Here is a 17,961-nt window from a genome sequence, read left to right as displayed (position 1 = left end):
CTAACTATAACTGGCGCGCCCGCAATGCACTGCTGATGACGTCACATATTACATCACTCATGACATGGTCAGTGACATCACTCATGACATCACTGACGACATCTCAAATGACAAATCCTTGTGATAGAGTGGCAGACCTCCTCTCACCCTAATATAACCTTTGATACACACATTCAAAAATAGAGACTAAAATTTTCAAAACAATGGACATACCAATACCAGTTACAACAACCTCTTCAGTAATTCTAAGATCCACATACACATCCACTCATTCACCAACAGTCCTATACAGTCACTCATACATGTACTCACTCATCATATGTACTCATACACCTATACATCCTGTTACACAATGCCACTCATCCATAGAGTTACTCACACACATAGTCACTCATGCTAATAAAGAATCAAACATACATTTACTTGCATATACAGTTATACACACACCACCACACTCTATTGAAACTTACACATATTTAGTCTTTTAAACAATCACTTATAGAAACACATACTTATTCATACAGGAACTCTTTCAATCTCTCACTCTCACATATACTCACTTATATACACCAATAGTCACATATACTAGTTTAAAACATATGTAGTTACTCATAAAGACACTATTGAGACAGTCATTCACTCACTAACACACCCATACACACACTCATCCACCCATACAGTCCTGTACACATGCTGTCTTCAACACATACAAACAGTGAGTCACTCATTCATGCACCTATGCACTACGTAATACCCCCACCGAACCATGCAGACACTCAGACTGATACTCAAAAAACCAACTAATAACCTATATAGACACCCATGTAGCTACTCACCAACCCATGCAGCCACTTATACACAAAGTGAGAGACTGATACAGATATTTACATATTTAAACATTACTCACTAAGCCATGTATTCACTATGATACACTTAATCAGTCAGTTACACAATCAATTTTTCAAAAACAAATCATCCATTTAGACACTTATATACCCATTTATTCTTCCATCGACCTTGAGATATACATATATAAAACATATTTAATTTTCAGAAAAACAGACATTCACTGGATGATGTCATCAGTGATGTCATCAGTGATGTCATTTGAGATGTCATCAGTGATGTCATGAGTGATGTCACTGACCATGTCATGAGTGATGTAATATGTGACGTCATCAGCAGTGCATTGCGGGCGCGCGAGTTATAGTTAGCTGAACTAACTATAACGGGGGAATTTCAATGGTTTTGTACAAGTGAAAAGTCCAGCTAACTATAACACCCCTGAAACCTATGGTTTTTTCAGTGAATTTCTGAGGTTTTTTAAATGCTAATTTCTAACTATGCCTACAGAGATAGGACATGTGAAGAAAGAAGAAAAATGCACAGAAAGAAAAAAAAGAAGTGCAGAAAGAAGCAACAGAAGTCCTCAAAGACGAAGAAAAGTGCAGGAAGAAGGATAACGTGCAGAAAGAACAAAAAGAAGAGCAGAAAGAATCCTTGTTGCAAAATCATCCTGTACCCTCAACTTTTTCAGACGGATACTGGTGGTAACTGAGTCTGACTAACCAGTCCTAGAGCCAGTGCTATGTTAAAAGACACTTAGAATACAGTGAAAACACCTACATACACTAGGGAACATTATGCGTTGGGGTCCCCGTGTGATTAGCATGACCTCCTCTGTAAGCCCCTAGTATATAATAGGGCAGGGGGATTAATACTACCTCTTAAAACAGGCCACAGGGTGTTTTTGCACACGTTAACTCAGGCCCCGTCCCCTCCCTTCACCACTGTGTAAACACACCCTGTGTCCATTTTTAGTTGGGAGATTAAGTTCATTTGAATCCTGAGGGTCCCTAGGGTCCAACAAGCCCACTAGGTACCTCCAGTAAGTGCCACAGAGCTGCGTTGCAGAGAGGTGTAAAAAGTGGCACAGCCTGGACCACCTCTCTGCAATGCAGCTCAGTGGCGCTTACTGGAAGCACTTGGTGGGCTAGTTAGCCCCCAGGGGCCCTCAGTATTGAAGGGAAATTATATCCCCAATTTAAAACGTGCCATAGTGCGTGTTTGCACACGTAACCTCAGGCCCCGTCCCCTCCCTTCACCACTGTGTAAACGCGCCCTGTGGCTGTTCTAAGTTGAGAGATTAAGTCCCCTTGAATCCTAAGGGTCCCTGGGGTCAAACTAGACCACTAGGTACCTCCAGTAAGCGCCACAGAGCTGCGTTGCAGAGAGGTGTAAAAAGGGGCTTGGCCTCAGAACACCTGTCTGCAGCGCAGCTCCCTGGCGCATACTGGAGATGCCTGTTGGGCTAGTTGGCCCTCAGGGACCCTCAGTATTGAAGAGGAATCAATTCCCCAACTTACAACTCGCCAGGGGGCGCGTTTGCAGAGTGCTGCAAGGAGGGGGCGTGGCCTCCGGCACGATGCCAGTCTTTTATTTATTTTAATTTTTTAAGAAGGGGGGCTGTGTGGTTCCCCTTCTTATTCTAATTTATTGGCCCTGATGACCCCATCCCCCAGGGCCTGTCTCCTAATTATATTTTTTTGACCCCAATCCCCAGGGCCGGCCACTGTTTTTTATTATTTTAAAAAAATATATATTTATAGACACACCTAGGACATGCTGGACAAACCGTACGTACCTATCACCATGACGATTTGAGTGATATTCATTAAAAGGCGACTATGCATATAATGAATCCACGTGGAATGTATTTACACCACTAGTGAAGCTCTGACATGTCTGATGCCCTACCGTGCCTAATCCCGGTAGACACCCTTGTCGTTTATTCATACAAACATGGGTAGCTATTGACGGGCACATTTAATACACATGCACATCAAGCCATTCAAAGGGGATTCGACAAAAATTCAACCAAAACTATGTAAGAAACCCCCCTCACGGTTAATAAAACACACATCCACTGCCGGATGTGTAATACTTTTTATTTTACTCTCTGGAAAGGGGACGAACATCACTTGAGAGTCACAGCGCGCTCCTGGCAGAGCCCAATGCTGTGTTACACCCACCATTGCCTGCCGAGTGCCACACACCTCTGTGTTGTATTCCACCAGCTAGTGCATATGCTATGACACTCTCTAGCCCATGTGCACTGTAACACCACCCCGTGAATATGTCATGCCACACTTGTCTTCGCACGGGTTATATTGCCCCATCTAACGTGCCTTCCTCGATGCCTATGTTATAACGCACAGTGCTATGCCATACATATTACAATCTGGGATCCATATCTTTGTCACAGTGCATATGCAACGTTACACTCCCCAGCACATATTTTATATTACAACTTTAGAGACTAGTTAGGTTACACAACACTGCCCTGTGCATATTACACTCCAAGGCGCATATCGCATAGCACACGCTAGTGCCTGTGCTATCTCGCGCTCTCCAATGAATCTGTCATTGCGCACAATGTATTGCATATTATATTTCACGCCCGGTTCATCTTATATCACACTTTTTGGTGCATAGTTTATACCATACACTATATCTAGTTTTCATTTTCAATCGTGCTCTCAGGACTATGTTCTATATAACACTGTGTTCACCTACCCTTTTCACGGGCATTACATTTTGCGATAGGGGGTGGAGGGTCAGGGGGTGTTTCTGCAAAGTGAGCCCGGAGTCACAGTCACAAACGTCCTCTTCTTCCTGAATAAAAGTGAGAATATGCTGCATACTTGTTCATATTTTAAGTAGTTCGCACAGACACACGTTTTAAAAACAATAAAGTTCCTAATACCCGCCTTCTCTGAACAGTTAGCTTGCTTCCCCATCCCCCTCCTCCCTATCCTCTGTTGTGTGAATCCATGGACTAGCCTCCTCCCTCCTGCCATGCATGGTCTGATGTGTTGCCACTGCCCTCAATTTAGTATGATGTACCAGTCCCCTCCTCCTGCCCTCCATTGCCCAATTCTATGCCCCATCATTGACCTCCTGCTTAAACTCTGTGCTTAGCTTGCTGCCCCTATTCTCCTTCCCCCTGCCCTCCGATGTCTTTGTGCATGCCCCTGCTCCATCCTTTTTGCCCACCATGTTCCATGGACCTGCCACTCCTATCTACTCTGAGTGTTCTGTTGAGCTGCCACTCCCCTCCCACCTGCCTAGCATTGTCAGATGACTGTAACCTGTCCCTGCCACCTCCACCCTGCCTGTCCACATGCCATGCCCCTATCCTCTTCCTCCTGTCCTACATGGTCCATTGTACTGCCACACCCTTCTGCCCTCCCTGATCTGTTGTGCTGCAACTGCTCCTCCTGCCTGCCCCGTGCGGTCTGTTGTGAGGCCCCTTCCCCTGAACTTTCTTGTCTGTGCACAGGTCCTGACCCTCCCTTCTATCCTCCATCGCCCTTTGTGCATGCCCCTGCACCCTCCTTGTTGACCATCATAGCCATTGTGCTGCCACTAACCCTTCCACTTGCCATGCATGGTCTTCTGTGCTTTCATGGCCCCTCCCACCTTCCCTGTGTGGTCAGTTAGCTGCCCCTGACCCCCTCCCACCTTCCCTCCATGGTCTGTGTGTATGCCATCACAGTCTCACTGTTGCTCTTCATGGTGTGTCTTGCTTCTAGTGCCCATCCTGCCTGACCTCCATGGCTATCTTGCTGCTCCTGCCCTGCCCCCTTGCCCCCAGCCCTCTGTTTACATGTGCAGACCCCTGATCCGTCCCTCCTGCCCTTTATGGTCTGTTATGCTGCAGCTTTCTCTCCTGTCTGTCCATTATGGTCAGCTAGCTACCATTGCCTCTTGCCCCTCTGTTCTCTGTTGTCCATGTGCATGGTCCTGTCCCCTCCCTCTTGCTTTCTATGGATTGTTGTGCTGCACTCCCGTCCCGCATGCCCTGTGTGGTGTATTGTGCTGCTGCAAACCCTGATGCCTGCCCTGCAGGGTCAGTTTGGTGCACCTCTCCATGTCCCTCCTGTCCTCTGTTATCCAAGTCCATGTCCCTACCCCATTTCCTTCCATGATACAATGTACCATACTTGCAAACATTTTGAACTTGGTAAGAGGGAGATTTTGAAAAAAAACTGGGGTATTGATTTTCCCCTTTGAGTTACATTGAAAAAGCGGAGATTGTAGACAGGAGACAGATCAAATAAAGCCCATTTGAGCTTAAAAACATTGGACTTTTCCTGGCTGAATCGGGTCTGTTGGCATGTATGGTTGTACTACCATTGCCTCTTCCTTCTGCCCACAATGGTCTATTACATTGCCACAGCCTCTCTTGCAAGTCCTGTATTGTTGGTTTGTTGCCCCTGCCCCCCTTTCCACTGCCCTCCATAGTCTGTTGTGCTGCCACGGCCCTTCCTGCCTGCTCAGTGTGGTTAAATTGTTGCCTTTGCACCCTCCTACCTGCCTTCAATTTTCAGAGTCCGTGCCCCTGGCCTCTGCCTCTCAACAGTATCCTAATGAACAACTAGATTGCTAACATTCTATATTTATTACAAAAGTGTGGAACGCCTGACGTCATCTTGATGTAATCAAAACTGTAATACCTAGAGCATTTCCTTTAGAAATTACATATATGAGAGGGTCTTATTAGCATCAAAATTATGGTTAGTGCTCTAAAAGACTAAAATAAGGACATATTTTCTGAGTTTTCAAATAGCGACAAAGCACTTTTAAATTATTTGTTATCTTTATGTTTTTTTATCCAGTTGACCACTTGATTAAATGTTGCACTTAGGGGAGAGTTTGTGGTGTTACTTCCAGAACTGCAGACTTTGCAACTGGGAAACCAGGTTGGAGTTTCTGCTTCAGCTCGACATTCTGTGATTCTGGTCAAATCCCTTAGTCTCCCCATGTCTACAACCAAAATGAATTTGTTCTTGTGTGATGTAACCAATGCTCATGTAAAGCACTCCAATACCTGACAAGTCTGCACTATATAACACTGCAAAAACACAAAATAATAAGTGTTTTGCACACTTCTGTCATTGGGCTATATTTGGGCTACATCTGGGTGATTTTGGGCTACATTTGGGCTCTTTTGTCTCCGGTGGCCATCTTGGGAGATTTATTTGTTATGAAGTTTCCTAATTTCCTCATGTACTGCAGTCTCCTCAGTAGGAAATGCTTTCAGTTTTTTACTTTGATTCCATCATGAAGGTATTCAGATATGTCACACATTTGCCATAAATTCTGAAAGTTAGCACTCTAGTTGCTCATTAGATCACTGTAGTAAAACTACTGTTCACCATGGAAGTCTGCTCCTGGTATTAAAAGTGCATGTTTCAGTCTGCATGTCAGAATTTTTTTATGAAATAGAAGAGGATTTGAGAAGTCACTCAAAATGTGCCCTCGTTTTCTTTCTTCAGCATTAATCATAATTTCTATGGCAAAATGAACCCCCTCATTGTGTTCCTTTTTAAATTAAATGTTTTAAGTGTTACCAGTTTATTCCAATCAAGATGGCTTCAGGTGTGCCATAATTTTGTCATAATGAAGACAGTAAGCGCTCTAGTTGTTTTTAAGAACACTCTGGGACATTCTGTCATTGGGCTATACTTGGGCTACATCTGGGTGATATTTGGGCTACATTTGGGCTCTTTTGTCTCTGGTGGCCATCTTGGGAGACTTATTTGTTATGAAGTTTCCTAATTTCCTCATTTACTGCAGTCTCCTCAGTAGGAAATACTTTCAGTTTTTTACTTTGATTCCATCAAGAAGGCGTTCAGATGTGTCACACATTTGCCATAAATTCAGAATGTTAGCACTCTTTTTGCTCATTAGATCACTGTAGTAAAGCTACTGCTCACCAGGGAAAACTGCTGCTGGTATTGAAAGTGCATGTTTCAGTCTGCATGTCAGAATTTTTTAATGAAATAAAAGAGGATTTCAGAAGTTAAAATGTGCCCTAATTTTTCTTTCAGCAGCACTAATCATACTTGTTATGGAAAAATGAACCCCCTCATTTTGTTCCTTTTTAAATTAAATGTTTTAAGAGTTACCACTTTAATCCAAGCAAGATGGCTTCAGGTGTGCCATACATTTATCATAAGTAGGACTGTTAGCGCTCTAGTTGTTCTTTGGAACACTCTGGGAAGCTGCAGTAGAACACAAAGGAATCAACTGACAGTCTCTGCCCTTGTCGGATGTACATGTTTTACTGAGAATGTCAGACTTCATTCTCACATGACTGAGAAAGATAATGTGAATATACAGAAAATAAGCTCTCAGTTTAGCTTATAGCTCACCTTCCAAACCTCTGTGGGAAAAGCATGAGAAAATATTTTTCTCTCAATCATGATATCCCAGCAGAAGGCTTTTTCACATGGTGAAATCACCTTAGAACATACCACAATTCCTAAAATGAGTATGGTACCATCAACAAATGATTTATAATGTAACTAAAGTCTTAAAACCTTCTATTAACTGCAATGCTTTTTAATGAGGTGCTATCATGTATATTGGTCCCAAGATGGCTGCCAACACTTCTTGGATGAAGTGCTGACAGCCAATCAGATCTCAGGATGAGATATGTGGTTAGGCTCCGCCCACATATATATATGATTTTACTTTTGATTGTCTCAGGAAATACTGAACAGATTGACACCAGACCTGCAAAAGGCTCTTCCCTGAGCTGAGGACTACCTCTCTGCCAAATTTCAAGTAATTCTGTTCAGCCGTTCGGGCTGTACCTTGGACTAAAGGTCCCTATGGAAAATTGCATGGGGAAAACGCGTTTTGGGACCCCCCTTTTTTCTCAGCCCCCGCTTGACGAATCCCCCCGAGACTTTCAGGGTAGGAGCGGAGCGGAGCGGAGCGCCCCACCTATTTTGAAAATTTTGCGAGGATTCGTCAACCGGCGCCAAAGTTATTCCAAATAGAATGTTGCGGATTTCCTATGGAAACACGGTCCTAACTATAACTATCTACTGGCGACCGCCAGTAGATAATATATATATATATATATATATATATATATATATATATATATATATATATATATATATCGAAAGTTCCAATTCCTACTACTTCCACTCAGCAGCGGCGAAGAAGGAGACTCAGACCCCGCTGGACTTCAGGTAAGATGTTTATTTCAATTCACAACCCAGATTTGTCTCTTTGCCAAGGTAAGGATTTGTTGAACAGACAAAGCGAACCCAAATGATGGTGCAATTGTTGTTTATTCCATGCCCAACACCACTGCCGCCATAACGCGTTTCAGCCCGCGTGGGGCCTTGATCACATGACACTGCTGAGGAAGCGGTTACAACATTTAAAGTGCAAATCAGTGACGTTTTGCTATGCATCAGCTTTTTTTCTCTTTTTCATAGACATGGAAAAATACATATGTCTAAAGACACAACTATACCACATAGTGGTATTATAATGTTGGTTCACCAAGGGTATAAATACATCTCTTAAAGTGCAAAGTAGAACAAACATGATAAAATATCATGAGAATAGCAGCACATTGAATAAATAAATAAATATATATATATACTCAATATATGCCTGTCCAGCTCTTAAAACTTCACCAGTTAGCGAAACAAGGCTTTTAATTATGAATAAAATGAGGCTAAAAAAAGTAAAACCAAAGTAAAACTTTTTCTCATATATAGAAGCATCATTCAAAAAGCATATAAGTCTAATATTAGCACATGTGATATACCCATGAGGTTAAGATGTTAAAAAGATAGATCCCAAGTGGGCAATTCGTGTCAGCTTAAAAAAATGAGACAAAGTCAGTGCAAAATACGCAAAATCATGTCACAATCTAAAGTGCAAACACCAAGTGAGAAAGTGTAAACAACAAACAGTACAGTGAAAATGACTTCTCGAACAAAAAACATAAAAAACATTGTTATCAGGTAGGTCAGCAGCAGCTTGAACGTAGATCTTAATCATAATGACTTATTAAAGATGAGTGTAAAAGTCTTCACTGGAGTTTAATCCATTCGGTGTTTTGCAGTTAATTTCTAAAATGTACCTTGTTTCTAATTTGCGTAACAAAGTGGTGGGACAATGTCAATTACAAAGTACTTTAGGTCAGCAGAATTTTTGGCATGTGATTCATCAAAGTGCCTAGCAACAGGATATGTAGCATCGCCATTGTTGATAGCACGTATGTGCTGGATTATCCTCTCGTGGACCTGCAGCTTCGTGCTTCCCACATAGCGCAGGCCACAGAGACACTCCAGCACATATACTGCAAATTCAGTTTTGCAGGTAAGTTTTTTCTGGATGTGGACAGGTCTGTTGCTGAGAGGTGCAATGTATTCGGTCTTATTGACTCCATTTTTGCAGGCTTTGCAAACAGAACACTTGATGAAACCCTTGCTGCTATTGAGCCAGGAAGCGTTAGTTCTAACCTCAGGGCTGCTTTTCACCAGGCAGTTGCTCATCGAGCGTGCCTTCCTGTATGTAATGCTAGGTGATCGTGACAAATGGGTCCCCAATATTGGATCACTTTTGATTAATGCCCAATTTTTGTTTAAAATCTTGCAAATTGTTTTGTGCTGATTGTTATAGGTTAGAATCAATCTAGTCTTGGTCTGTTCATTTTGTACCAGTTTGGTTTTTCCTGCTAATGCCAGTGGTCTGCCATGTTCATTTGCTTTAAGTATGGCTTTGTCGACCACTTCTGGGAGATAGCCCCTTCTTAAAAACCTGTCTCTACAATCTTTCTTTGCGATTCGGCAATCATTATCAGTGCTGCAAATTCTTCTTATTCGTAGCATTTCCCCCTAGAGAATGTTACTGATTAAATGTGCAGTGTGATGGCTAGAGGCATGTAATATAGCGTTACAAGCAGTTGGTTTCCTATACATTCTGGTATGAAGTTGATTATGTTGGATGTTAATTTCTACATCTAGAAAGCATATTGACCTATTACTGATCTGACCAGTGAAACTAAGGTTAAGACTGTTGTTATTAGGTTTTTCAATGAATTGTGAAGCCTCACATTCTGATCCTTTCCAGATTATCAAAAGGTCATCAATATACTTAAACCATTTAATGACATTGTCAGACATAATTTCAGGGTAGGTAGGCATGAGGACCTGCTCCTCCCAATGCCCCATATGCAGACAGGCATAACTGGGGAGAAACAAGCCCCCATGGCCACACCTCTCACCTGCTGGAACACTTGGTCGGAAAACAAAAAGAAGTTATTCTCAAGGCACATGTTAATCAAGGATAACAACATCCTGTAATGATCGAGGAAGCACATTGGTCTCGTATTTAAGTAATATTCAATAGCTTTTAATCCATCCCTGTGATGGATACTTGTATATAGGGAAGATATGTCAAGCGATATCAGCAGATAATCAGGTTGCCAGATAATACCTTCTAATTTTTGTAACAGATCACCAGTATCAAGAATAAAAGAAGGAAGATTCTTTACATGGTCCTGTAAGAAAAAGTGAACATACTTGCTGGCATTCTCCATAAGGCTATTACAAGCTGAAATTATGGGGGGTCCAGGTGGCTTCACATTGTTCTTATGGATTTTGGGTATAAAGTAAACAATGGGCATCACCGGGTGGTCCTTCTTTAAAAACTTAAACTCATCCAAAGTTAATAGACCAGTGCTTTTCCATGCCAGAAAGTTAGTATAAAACAAATTCCAAGCCACTTTGACCTCTGCCATCGTAGTTCTTTTGTAGCAATCCCTGTCATTAAGTTGACCAAGTGCCTCCTCCATATACATTTCCCTTGGCCACAACACAACGTTACCGCCTTTGTCCGATTGGCGACATTATTTTGGAGTTTTTTAATGGGTTGATGGTAAGCCAAATCACGATAGTAGTGCCTCTTGTTAATGTTAACTTGCTTTTGGTGCAATAACCTCAGTTCTTGAGCAACTTTGTGGTGAAAGACATCAATATTGTCTTTCAACATAATAGGACAAAATGTTGACTTGGGTTTAAAGTTAGTAGGTGCTATACAAACTTTATATCCAGTGCCCTGATTAGCAGATAAAGTTACAGTATCAGTGCCGTCCTCACTTTGCATTTGTAGTAGGTCCTGAAATAACTCTGCATCACCAGCTGAAAGTAAGGGTGGACTCATATTGTGTACTGTCGGTGGTGCTGATCGTGCTGCTTTATGTAACATGTGAAACTTGAGAAGTTTCAACTTCCGCACGTATTTGTACATGTCTATTCTGGTACCCGCATAATCAAAATTACTTTTGGCATTGAAAGATAAGCCTAGTGCTAAAATGTTTGTTTCCTTTTCACTCAACGATATTTTGGTTAAGTTGATTACCGTTTGTGAATCACAGGTATCAGTTAATGAATCTATTTGCGCCTCCATTGCTTTCGTGGTTTTCTGCTGGGAGGCTTTGTACTCACGTTTATGTTGTTTGTTGAGTCGCCGCATTGCACCCCGCTTCCTGTTGATGCTTTGCTGGTGTTTGCATTTTGAGCACCAGAACGTAGAGTCTGCCTCCGATCCTGGCGCTTGCAATCTAATTCTTGTGCCAGTGTGAACTTTCGAAACTCCAATCGCTGTGCTCGTTGTTGATCATTATCGGACTCACTATCAATGTTCCAGCTCAAATCTGAAAGTGACGATGGAGGCGGTATGTCACTATTAACTGTTTGTAATGATGTCGAGGGACTTGGTGTCATTTTCTTAGTCGTTTTCACATTATCGTATTTCCTTGCAAAAGTAAATATTTGCCCGTGTTCGTAATCCAACCTATCTTGTTGGAATTTATAGGCTTTCCTTTTCTTTATTACTTCCTCCTCACGGAGCAAACGTGCTGTCATGTCATCCCGAAATTTGGTGGTGCTTGGAGTGATCGGAATCTTATCTATCTCCACATTGAGGGCATCAATTTTGCTTTGTAATGCAACCCGGTCACTCTCAGCGTATTTGACAAGGATTTCCACCAAACGCCGAGAGGACTCCAGGTTGCATTCGGCCCATTCCGATAACATGCGGGGGTCTGGGTTCTCATAGCTCGGCGCGAGCATTATACGCAGAACCAGCGGTATCCTGCCAACCTCCAAGTACCGGGTGAGAGAGTGATGCTCCCACCACTTCGCCTGCTCCGCTTTGCTTGCTTTTTCCAGGTTTTTAAACAGCTCTTTGATCTTTGGCTGTGAATCAGGCAGACTGCTGGTTGTGGAACTTTGTACACGTTCCCCAGAGGGGGAATCGTCAAACATATATGTATATATATATATATATATATATATATATATATATATATATAGATATATATATATATATATATATATATATATATATATATATATAAATATCATCTACTGGCGGTCGCCAGTAGATAGTTATAGTTAGGACCGTGTTTCCATAGGAAATCCGCAACATTCTATTTGGAATAACTTTGGCGCCGATTGACGAATCCTCGCAAAATTTTCAAAATAGGTGGGGCGCTCCGCTCCTTCCCTGAAAGTCTCGGGGGGATTCGTCAAGCGGGGGCTGAGAAAAAGGGGGGGTCCCAAAACGCATTTTCCTCATGCATTTTTCCATAGGACCTTTAGTCCAAGCTACAGCCCGAACGGCTGAACAGAATTGCTTGAAATTTGGCAGAGAGGTAGTCCTCAGGTCAGGGATGTGCCTTTTGCAGGTCTGGTGTAAATCTGTTCAGTATTTCCTGAGAAAATAGCATTTAAAAGCATATATATATATCTGTAAGCACGCACCGTGCGCGAGCGCGATTCTGATTGGTTGTTAGATCTTAGTAAACATTCGAATCGGTCGAAACCAGGAAGTGTCGGCCGCCATTTTGTCTCTCGCAGTCTGAGGGGGTGAAAAACAAAGGTGGAGAACGTGAAAAGGGGGCAGGGTGGACAGTTCCTGACCCCCTAGCCTTTGTCAGGGGGTCCCAGAAGGACCCCCAAGGGCCAAAATTTCCTTTAATTTTTTTGCGAAAAATCGCGGAGTACGCGTAGCGTGCGCGTACGGTAGAAACGGAAAAATTCCGCGAAGAAGCGCACCGTGCACGTACGGTACGCGCACGGTGAAAAACCTGAAAAAATAAAATAAATACATAACTTAGCATTTAAAAAACCGTACAAATTCACTGAAAAAAACATAGGTTTCACACACGTTATAGTTAGGAATTAGCATTTAAAAAACCTTGCAAATTCACTTAAAAAACCATAGGTTTCACACATGTTATAGTTAGCTGGACATTTCACTCGTAAAAAACCATTGAAATTCCCCCGTTATAGTTAGTGCAGGCAACTATAACTCACGCGACCACAATCCTCTGCTGATGACGTCAGACATTACATCACTGATGACATATGTGTCTTTCTGAAAAAAAAAATATTTGTAATATATGTATAGCTAAAAATTAATGGAAGAAGACATGGGTAAATTAGTGTCTAAATACAGTGATGTAATATCTGACGTCATCAGCAGAGGATTGCGGTCGCGTAAGTTATAGTTGCCTGCACTAACTATAACGGGGGAATTTCAATGGTTTTTCACGAGTGAAATGTCCAGCTAACTATAACATGTGTGAAACCTATGGTTTTTTAAGTGAATATATATATATATATATATATATATATCAGTTTCTATAGGAATAGCATTTTTGTTCTGCTAATAAATTTGGCACCGTTTTCTTAGTCGACTTGTATTCCTTCCTTAATTGACATCTTGCCACATAGTACCAGTGGTCAGTTGTGTTTCTCACACAAATGAGTGTGCTTCCGATGTATCTAGCAATGCTTTTTATGTTGTAAAATGTGATGCCTGAACTGAGGGACACTGAATGCGTGCCTGGCTTGTATGTTTCACAGTAAAATACTCAAAACACTAACAATTTGTCTAATCCATAAAGGACATTTTCCACTGCTTACACAATGCAATGAAATCATCGACGAGTTTCTGGCTGTTATGGAAATGACTGTAAAGTCATACATTGGGCTAATGAAATGTGCTCTAGTGCCAGCTAATTGATTGCACTATGCAAATACAAGTAATAAATGACAACAAAGTTAACTTAAAGATTTTTGTTTAAATGTTTGAACACATTTTGCAGAACATGGAAAAGGTGAGTGGTGGATCACTCAAATGAGAGAAACCATTTGGGAATTAGCACCAACTGCACAAAAAGTTAATGAATTTATAAGCCTTAAATGCAGGTAGGCTGCATTAATTCAGTGCAATTAATAGGTGATGCATGAGAGATTTACCTTCCCTTTGGGGCTCTTCTGATTGGCCGGGTACAGGAAGATCCCACCATATATAAGGGTCCGGTGCACATCAGCCACCATGGAGCCCACATATCTGGAACTGTAAGGAGAGCTGCCATCCTGTAACAAAAGAGAAGACAGGCTGAAACCTATGGTCTTGTTTTATCTTCATAATGCGGGCAACATCATAATGTGGCAAGCGGTGTAGATCAGAATGTGTGACCCTTTGTATTGGCAGGATGGGACTCATATTCTCATAGAAACAAATATTTGAATTATTGGCCTATTGGCAAAATATATACATTACTAATATCTTTTTTAAAAATATTATTTTGTTGTAAATATTTAAGAAAGCTCAAGCCTTATTAGCAAGACAACACCAGTAGAAAACAGAAAAAACTATAAAACACTCAGTAAAGATCTACATTTTACAGGTAGATAAAATCTCCCTAACTTCATAAATATAATTCAGCAAAAGGCCTACACTTGTTACAGAATGCATTTCTAAAAAGATTCACAATGTGAACAGCAGTTACTGAGCCATTTTAATACAAAAATGTTCTGAAAATTATGTGTTCCACAATCTTAGTGTGTACATTGTATTTTACCACATTTAGGGGAAAATTAGCATGTCGGGCGGATCGCCATCGCCCGCATGGGGGTGGTGATCCGCCTGACATTTGTGCCCACCCGCATGCCAATTCCTCCCGCCATATTACTATGCATTGTGGGCGGTCCCGTTTCCCGGGGGTATGGCGGGCGGACGAAGTCCGCCCGCCATACTAACGACCCCCAAAGATTCTAGAAACTGGATAACAGTTGTGATGTAAACATTTCTTCAGAAAACCATTGTTTTCCATGAAGATAATCCAGTTTCTTTCCCCCCAAAATAATATTTTTAAATAATGCAATAGGCACTCCGAATTTAGTAAATAGAATAATGGAAATTAAAATTGTGAAAACATGATTCTATTTCACAACTAGGCTCACTGTAGTTTGAATCATCAGACTCAAGATACCTCGGGCCCCAGTTCAAAAGCATTGCCCACATCATGAGTGTCGAAGGTTCTTCACGTGGCCCAGATCTGTGCCTATTTCAGTATTTCACACTAGAATAAATTTACATTTAATGAATCTAAATGGACATTGTTTGCATGGACAGTGGTTATCCTGAAAATCTGTAAGGAGTACGGACCTCGAGGCCCAACAGAAGAAATAGTGTGATCCCGGAATATTGAGGTAGGAATATTGATAGCACCACATTTTGTGGACAAAATATCAAAGGACAAAATATCGAAAGGTAAGTCAGTATAGATTTTCTACACCTAACTTCAGATACATACACCTTGATGACATATATATATCTCCTCAAGGTGAATAGATGTAGAGTAAAACTACACTTCCTCTATACTTACTTTGTGATATTTTGTCCCTCAATATTCTGTCCATGATATTAGTGTATCTCGACATTCCGAGCCTCAATATTCCGTAGTTCAATCATTAGAAACCATTGGCTTACATCACGTTGCAAAGTCACACGGGCCGCACAATTATTCAGACAGCACACATTGTTTCAAAGAATATAGTGTAATATGGTGTGTCGTTTTAAGAAATATACTCATTTAAGTACATTTTATTGCAATTTAATTCTGTTAACTAGAGAAAGAGTTAGGGATGGAGTCCGGAGCACTATAAACATGGCCCTGAGCTCCGTAGTGGACAGCCCTCCACGGGTGACTTGTGGTCCTCAGAATGGGTGAATATAATAGATAGAAGAAGCTGCAAAGTGGGGACAGCCTGGGGCACAATGAGGGACCTCCGGGGCAGTGGCGCTGTGTTGTATTAGTGAAATTGAAGGGCCGTGACAGAATGTAGCAGAGTTACACGGAGCAGCCTGACCCTGTGAGACACAGCCTTGTCAATCAGAGGTAAGACCACAGTACCTACCTCACAATATAAATCTGGGGTTAACAGAAATATTCTGAAGCCCACAGCAGGATCATTCCAGGCATGATACCATCTGTGAAGTGATAATAGGGTCCAACAGATTGCTCACACTTACATGGACTTTGGAAATATAACAAGGCTCAGATTGGTGCTATAACTGGAGAGTTTCCAGGTTAAAATTAGCAGACAGCAACATCTCTGAGAGGTGAATGATAACCTGGACTGCCTTACAACATTGGTACAAGTTGCCTAACAATTTAGACACACTACCCCTGAATGACCTACTCTGATGGCCAAACCAGTGAGGCAACATTTATTCAGATATGCAGTTATGGGCGGTTCTCTAAAATCATCAAAAGACCTTGATACCATGGTTCATGATTCGGTGTTAGATGCCTTCCTGAATGAACTCACAACGTTGAAGACTACGATATCCACGATTGAAAAAAAACCTCAGAAACCTTGTCAGAGATCACATCACTTAGGACGGGCATCACCTCCTTTAATTCAACACTTCTTGCGACAGACCACTGCGACAGTGGAGCGATGCTCCTCTGCCTTAGTGGAGGAGCCGGCACTGGAATATTTCTAAAGAGTGCGCTGCATAATGTAGTGCATGATAATCTAATCAACTAAAAAAAATCCAAAGAAACATAAGCAGGAGGTCTTTTTAAGATTTCTCACTGTGGGAAAAATTCAATACTAAAAATTTAATTTTACACAAGGGACGGGCGGGAGGTGTGCTTGAAGCTCTGGGAGGGAGGTAAGGGTGGGGGTGAAGTTGGGCATTATCGTGGATTATATCAAGGTTCAAATATACTACAAAAAATGTGCGAGGGGCTTGAATATGAAAAGGTGAATCATAAATTGCTGTGTGTCTTGAATCAACTACAAAATAAAAAGATGTTTTTTTAAAAAATAATGAATTTTACACTAAGGCTGAATTATATCTTCACGATGTTGCCACTCTAGGTTCCCACAAACCTCTGCATACTATAACCAAAATGTGGAAAACGTTTTTGTGGCAGGGCAGGCAATCTAGACTCAAATTGTCAAAGTTCCATGCATCCACAGAGCAAGGGGGATGTAGGCTACTGTATTTAGAATCCTACTGGTTGTCATAGCAACTGGCCTAAATCAGGCCTCACTTGCATACTTCTCTAAATTTGCAGAAATAGGTCAAAATTTTAAATGGTATACTATGAAAATGTGGTTGTCTGAGATCGTTGTATCACAAAGATCTTCAGAAGACTGAAAAGGTGAATCCTATTCTCAGACGTAATGTCAAATGCCTGGCACAAAATATATACAAAATTGAAAGTTAATAGTAGAATTCATAGAAAGGCATTACTGTGGGGCAATCGTGGGGCAATCGACAAAAGAGCTTGGAGTAGATTTGCCCGGACTTTAAGGCCGCAGCAATTACCACAATGGACCATATAATAGCAGGAGACAGAACTAAAACAATTGCTGAAATGCAATCTATGATCTACTAACGAACGACTCACTTCTGGAATTAACAGCGTCTGAGGCATTGCACGAGAAAAATGCTGGGATGTAGCCCATAACTCTCCAGGATTCACAAATTTCAAAGTACCTATGTTCAGGCGACACATATAAAGGGGTAATATCCGGAATCTAAAGAATTATAACTCACTTTACCTTTTTACATCCAGTAGCAGCCCAGCTGAAAGACTGATGGTCCGAAAGACTTGCATTTCACTACATAGAAGAGGATTGGCTAGATCCATTACAGCCACATGATAAAAACCTTAGGGAAGCTAGGTTGAAGTTTAGCTATTGCAAAATCTCCAATTGATGGTACTGGTTCCCAAAAAAGATTGGGAACTGCAGGTCTATATAA

General features: G+C 41.5%; 1 protein-coding gene across 1 annotated transcript in view; it reads right to left on the bottom strand.

The window, feature by feature from the left end:
• The window catches only part of LOC146865944 (fructose-1,6-bisphosphatase isozyme 2), a 325,450-nt gene that overhangs the window by 33,992 nt on the left and 273,497 nt on the right, over positions 1-17,961 (bottom strand). The window contains exon 6 of the mRNA XM_085632911.1: positions 14,151-14,270. Within this exon, the coding sequence (XP_085489037.1) occupies positions 14,151-14,270 (120 nt within the window). The remainder of the gene's footprint in view (positions 1-14,150; positions 14,271-17,961) is intronic.

This window comes from Triturus cristatus, chromosome 2_1 (genome assembly GCF_964204655.1).
Source record: "Triturus cristatus chromosome 2_1, aTriCri1.1, whole genome shotgun sequence".
In the NCBI taxonomy this organism is placed as follows: Eukaryota; Metazoa; Chordata; class Amphibia; order Caudata; family Salamandridae; genus Triturus; species Triturus cristatus.
The sequence above is the reverse complement of the archived record's forward strand: the minus strand, read 5'-3'. Positions and strand labels throughout refer to the sequence as shown.